The sequence below is a fragment of the Triticum dicoccoides genome, chromosome 1B (assembly GCF_002162155.2).
Source record: "Triticum dicoccoides isolate Atlit2015 ecotype Zavitan chromosome 1B, WEW_v2.0, whole genome shotgun sequence".
Lineage (NCBI taxonomy): Eukaryota > Viridiplantae > Streptophyta > Magnoliopsida > Poales > Poaceae > Triticum > Triticum dicoccoides.
In genome coordinates this window covers 136665723-136671843 of record NC_041381.1, presented here as the reverse complement: position 1 = coordinate 136671843, position 6121 = coordinate 136665723, and the positions used below count along the sequence as shown (strand labels likewise).

The following is a 6121-nucleotide window of genomic DNA, read 5'->3' as shown; positions in this document are numbered from 1 at the left end:
TTGTCTCCTGTTACCATCCGCCTAGACGCACAGTTCGGGACCCCCTACCCGAGATCCGCCGGTTTTGACACCGACACTCAGTGATTCTCGAGGAGGTCACAGGCCTATTCCCAAACCATCACTAGGTAAGTGCACCAACTTCCATCCTGTTTTATCACTTACATTTATCAGCATACTTTGGTGCTCCTACCCCTGTCCACTAAATGAGTGTCATGGTTACAGTCAAAGTTATTTTGAAAACGTTTTATTCAATTCTGTTGATTATCATCCCAACTTGATCACATGCATTGAATTTAACCATTCCTTTTAAACTTAAATACCGAGTTCATCTGTTTAAACAAATTTGTTTGCAAATGAGTTATTTTTTCCATTCAGCTCTTGATTTTCTAAATGACTTAGAAATGGAGTACATTGGGAAAACAGTGTTTGGTCGAGGCGCAAACCTCTCATACAGACAATTTGGATAGATGATATACTATGTGTTTGAGTCTGACGACTTCCCCGTCGTACCCTTTGTGCAGCATCTAAATTTCACCAATGTCATAAATGGCCGCCTAGTTAGTCATTGAATATTTGTTTTGATCCACTGCCATGGTTTTGTTTGTTATTTTCAATGTTTTATGTCCTTGTACATTGATTTTATCTAGTAATATCGGTACAATCTGCATAAAATCCCGTCTGCCGTTGTGAGGCTTCTAAAGATGAACCTGGGATATCTACCTTAAAACGGTGGAATTATCCTAATAGAGATGTATGATGCAATAGACATTAGCACAACGTACTCCATACGAACCGACGGCGGAATGGAGGTGACAGGTTTTTCAGATTTTTCCCGGGAAGCTCAGCTAAGGGTTGGTTCAATTGTCCTTGTCACAATTGAAAAGCGGTGGCCAACACTGGGAAACATGAAATTGCTGCGGATGATAATCAATGACCTTTCCTAATAGAGTGTTGCCCGTGGCTATACTTCCTAGTTCAGTAATTTATGTCTGTTTTTGAACAAGCTGTGCACACCAGTTTTGTTATTTCGTTATGTCATGGTATGTAACTGAGCATATAATTATGTCCAAAAAGACGGTGGTGAAAATTTCCTATCAAAGAAGGTGAAACTCTTACGTGGGTTACTTTATTTATCTCTGATAATAATAAAAGGATTCACTGACTAATAATGGAGAATGAATGGCTGTGGTGAAGTATGTTTCAGAATAGTTTAGTGACGTTACTTGCTCCCCACGTCAGTAGTATACATAATTTTCACTATGGTGCTCCGCATAATAGCGTCATGCAAAGTAGTTTGTTGCGATGAGCTCAAGCACACACCTCCTAAAAACCTAGCGCCTTCCCCTGTGGCTCAGTCACCTTAAACATCCATGCCTTTACAAACTATCACTTAAAACACTTGACAGATCACGGGCACGGATTGACGTCCATGCAATCACATAGCTTCATGTCCGTGCCTCATGTAGCATCGTACATGTGCCTCTAGCTGTGCTTCTCGCTGTATAAGTGCGTTTTGCAGCTGCTTGCCCACGCCCCTCGTTTCTTCTCATTGTTTGTGCCCATCTCGTACTTGCAACTATTTCGGACATGAGTGTGCCTGTTCCGTCGGCACATTCATGCCTCTCAGGATTAATTGAAAAACATTTCGGAAAACAGTAACGGACGCCTATTGTCAATCCTCACGTCACATACACTCGACATTCATTCCGTCGTCACAGAATAACATATAAGTGTAAAACGATTCTTGCTACACTTGTGAAACCCGGAATGCCCTGGATAAATGTCAAATCCCACCTTGCGCTAAAACAGTGGAGACCGGTGGTTCCCAGAAACACATCTGTGGCTTTTTGCGCGTGTAGTTGAGTGCACGGCTATTTTTTCGTGCTCGTGCCTCACGTAGCACCATAGCAATGAATTTGACATCTGTGTAATCCTGTAACATCATCTCCGTGCCTCACGTAGCACCGTATCTATGCCTCTAGCTGCGCATCTTGTTGTATAAGTGCTTCTTGCAGTTGCATGTCCACGCCCCTCGTTGCTTCTCGTTCTTTCTGCCCATCTCGTAGCATCAGTTGCAACACAGACACACAATAGTGCCTTTGATAAAGCACATCACTTATACAACGAGAGTGCAAAAACTTAACATTTGACAGCAAACTGAATGTATCACTGAAAACAATTGCCACGACCAGTGAATGTACCACGCTCGTGTGTCTAAGAGTTAAACCAGCCACTTCAAGCATGCTTCTCTTGGTCAGAGACTTGCGCACGAGATAAACTGTAAAAGTTAAAATTTGACAGCAAACCACGCAAGACAACGATCATCTCCCCAATTTGCTGGAGATTCGACGGTTGTTGAAAACATAACTGTTGATTTTATTTTAATTTTTTATAAAGAAAAACCACGATCAAAAACCAAGGATGTGCACAACCGCACCGTCAGGGAGACGAAACCACGATCCAGAACCCATGATGTGCACAACCGCATCGACAGTGAGATCGTGCACTCCTTTGCCGCTTCCCCGCCCTTAAATTTAGACTTCCGTTGCGGACTTGTCTTCCACAAACAACATAAATCACCATTGCGCTCCCACTCACTGTTCCCCATGAAATACCAGGTTGCAGGAGGACGAGCCGCTCCAGGCCATGGGATTCACCAAGGAATTCGAGATGCAGGCCCACGGCAACACCAAGTTGCAAGTGATCCACACCAACGAGTTGCACAAGGCGGCCACCATCATCGAGCAGTACGAGCGACACCTCGAATTCGAGCACCACAAGATCGTCGGAGTTGATGTGGAGTACACCAACGACGTTGGCCAAGATCAGAAACTAGCCCTCGTCCAGCTCTCCGTCGGCAAGGATCATCCGGTGCTACTCTTTCCACTAAGCGCCGCCGACAAGAACTGCACCAGGTTCGACAACTTCCTCGCCGACCCCAGGTATACGTTTGCTGGCTTCTCCATCGACGGTGACATAGAGATGCGCGGCCGCGTCGGACTGGAGATCGCCCACTTCGTCGACATCAAGAAAGAATGGAGGGTGCCTACAGCTACCAAGCCTCTGGACTCCCTTGGCGATGTCTCAGGCATCCTTGTCCACGACTACTACAAGGACATGAAGAAGAAGATCACCAACGCAGAGCACCAGCGCTGGACACGCATGCCCCTCACCATGAGGCACATCGAGTATGCGGCAAAAGATGCTTACACTGCGTACGAGATATGGAGCCGCCTCACCACTATCCAGGAAGGGCTCCGCCGGGCAAAACTCGAGAAGGAGCAGTCCAGGAAGCGCCCAAGGTCCTGGGGCGACTACGACTACTGAAGCAAGTGGTCCCGGCCAAGAAAAGTATCTAGAAGATTGCTCATGCCATTCTAGATTTCTCATTAGATTTGCTTTCTCTCAAGACTACCACTTGCTTGTTCTAAATTTAGATTTGCTTGTGTCGCAGTTAACCTTGTAGTTTGCTTCCAGTTTACATATGTTCTGAACAAGTTTATTTCCAATGTAATGTTGGAGTTTTCTATTATTAGAATATATTGGCGTGAACTAAATAATATAAACAAAATAGAGATGCTATACGATTAACGTAATGCACATGCACTAGTACCTTTGTGGATGCAGCATCGAAATGCAGGGACAACAATTACAAAATGCTACTAAAAGCAGTGCACAATGTTCTAACAAACCATTGCACATACAACATTAAAAATAGTTCGTATGCAACACTTTAGAAAAACATTTTGAATACAGAGGTAGTTAGGTGTTTATTCTCCTTGCAAAACATTGCTTATGCCCGTGACCCTCAAAGAAGAACACTACAGAGGCACGGTTGTCCGTCAATAACACCAACTACTTAAAACACCCACGGAGGCACTTCTGTGCCTCCACTCCTATGGGGACTATGCGTAAATTGGCTTCAGGTCCGTTAATGAGGCCGAATGCCTTCGAAGACACATGGAACTCATAGGCCATGGCCCCCGCAATGAAAACGTGCTAATGAAAGCTTCTTGAAAATAGAGGCACACCTTAACGTGCTTGCATCACGATCCTTCGCGTCCGTATCTCCCTTAGAATCACGTTGTGCCTTGCGGCCAGCTTCCGACGTATCGGGTCTATGAAGATTTGCTTCCTTCTTAATATGGGACGTGACTATCACAGAGGCATAGGCTCCATCCTACACCTCCGTACCTCGACAAGTAGGATGACCGTGCTTGTAACTGTGAAGCGAATAGGACACCTTAGGGACGACCTTGCAACTATTTCAGACATACCCATGCCTGTTCCGTCAACACATTCATGCCTCTCAAATTTAACTGAAAAACATTCCGGAAAACATTTATGGACGCCTATTGTCAATCCTCACGTCACGTACATTCGACGTACATTCCTTCGTCACACAAGTAATAGTCGTGCCTCTGCCACAGAACATATAAGTGAAAAACGATTCTTCCTACACTTGTAAAACCCGGAATGCCCTGGATAAATGTTGAATCCCACCTTGCGGTAAAACTACGGAGGGCGATGCTTCTCAAAAACACATATGTGGTTTTTGCGTATGTAGTTGAGTGCACGACTATTTGTTCGTGCCCGTGCCTCACGTTGCACCATAGCACGAATTGACGTCCGTGCAATCACGTAGCATCGTATTTGTGCCTCTTGTTGCGCCTCTTGTTGTATGAGTGCTTCTTGTAGCTGCATGTCCACGCCTCTCGTTGCTTCTGGTTCTTTCTGTCCATCTGGTAGCGTCTGTTGCAACACGGACACACAACAGTGCCTCTGAAGAAACATAGCACTGCTCCTCCCAGCGAATGTATGAAGAAAACATTTGCCACTCCCAATGAATGTACCACGCCTGTGTGTCTAAGAGTTAAACCAGCCACTTCAAGCATGCTTCTCTTGGTCAGAGACTTGTGCCTCTACATACTGCCCCTGCATGCCTCACTAGATAAATTGTAAAAGTTAACGTTTGACAGCAAACCACGCAACATAGCTATCATCTCCACGACTTGCTGGAGATACGACGGTTGTTAAAAACATAACTGCTGATTTTATTTTTATTTTTTATAAAGAAAAACCATGACTGAGAACCCACGATGTGCACAATCGCATCGACAGTGAGATCATGCACTCCTTTGCCACTTCCCCGCCCTTAAATTTACACTTTTGCTGCGGACTTGTCTCCCACAAACAACAGAAATCGCCATTGCGCTGCCACTCACTGTTCCCCACGAAATACCAGGTTGCAGGATGACGAACTACTCCAGGCCATGGGATTAACCAAGGAATTCGAGGTGCAGGCCCACGGCAACACCAAGTTGAAAGTGATCCACACCAACGAGTTGCACAAGGCGGCCACCATCATTGAGCAGTACGAGCGACAACTCGAATTCGAGCGCCACAAGATCGTCGGAGTTGATGTGGAGTACACCAACGACGTTGGCAAAGATCAGAAACCAGCCCTTGTCATGCTCTCTGTTGGGAAGGATCATCCGGTGCTACTCTTTCAACTGAGCGCCGACGACAAGAACTGCACCACATTTGACAACTTCCTCGCTGACCCCAGGTACACGTTTCTTGGCTTCTCCATCGACGGCGACATAGAGATGCTCGGCCGCGTCGGACTGGAGATCGCCCACTTCGTCGACATCCAAAAAGAATGGAGTGTGCCTACAGCTACCTAGCCTTTGGACTCCCTTGGGGACGCGTCAGGCATCCTTGTGCACGACGTAGAGCTAACCAACACATAGAAGCAGCACTGGGCGCGCATGCCCCTGTCCATGAGGCACATCGGGTACGCTGCAAATTATGCTTACGCTGCGTACGAGATATGGAGCCACCTCACCATCATCCAGGAAGGGATTCGCCGGGCAAAACTCGACAAGAAGCAGACCAAGAAGTGCGCTAGGTCCTGTGGCGACTACGACTACTGAAGCATGTGGTCCCGGCCAACAAAAGTATCTAGAACATTGCTCACACCATTCTCGATTTCTCATTAGATTTGCTTTCTCTCAAGACTGCCGTTTTCTTGTTATAAATTTAGGTTTGCTTGTGTCGTAGTTAACCTTGTAGTTTGCTTGCAGTTTACATGTCTTTTGCACAAGTTTATTTCTAGTGC

General features: G+C 45.9%; 1 protein-coding gene across 1 annotated transcript; it reads left to right on the top strand.

The window, feature by feature from the left end:
• Window positions 1–2646: 2646 nt before the first annotated feature.
• On the top strand, window positions 2647–3327 carry LOC119314507 (Werner syndrome ATP-dependent helicase-like). The gene has a single exon (XM_037589218.1). It carries the CDS (start codon window positions 2647–2649, stop codon window positions 3325–3327), a length of 681 nt encoding a protein of 226 aa, XP_037445115.1.
• The last annotated feature ends 2794 nt before the right edge of the window (window positions 3328–6121 follow it).

What these genes read in the sequence shown, in the direction of transcription:
- LOC119314507 (XM_037589218.1), top strand. Translation starts at nt 2,647, where the DNA reads ATGGGATTCACCAAGGAATTCGAGATGCAGGCCCACGGCAACACCAAG.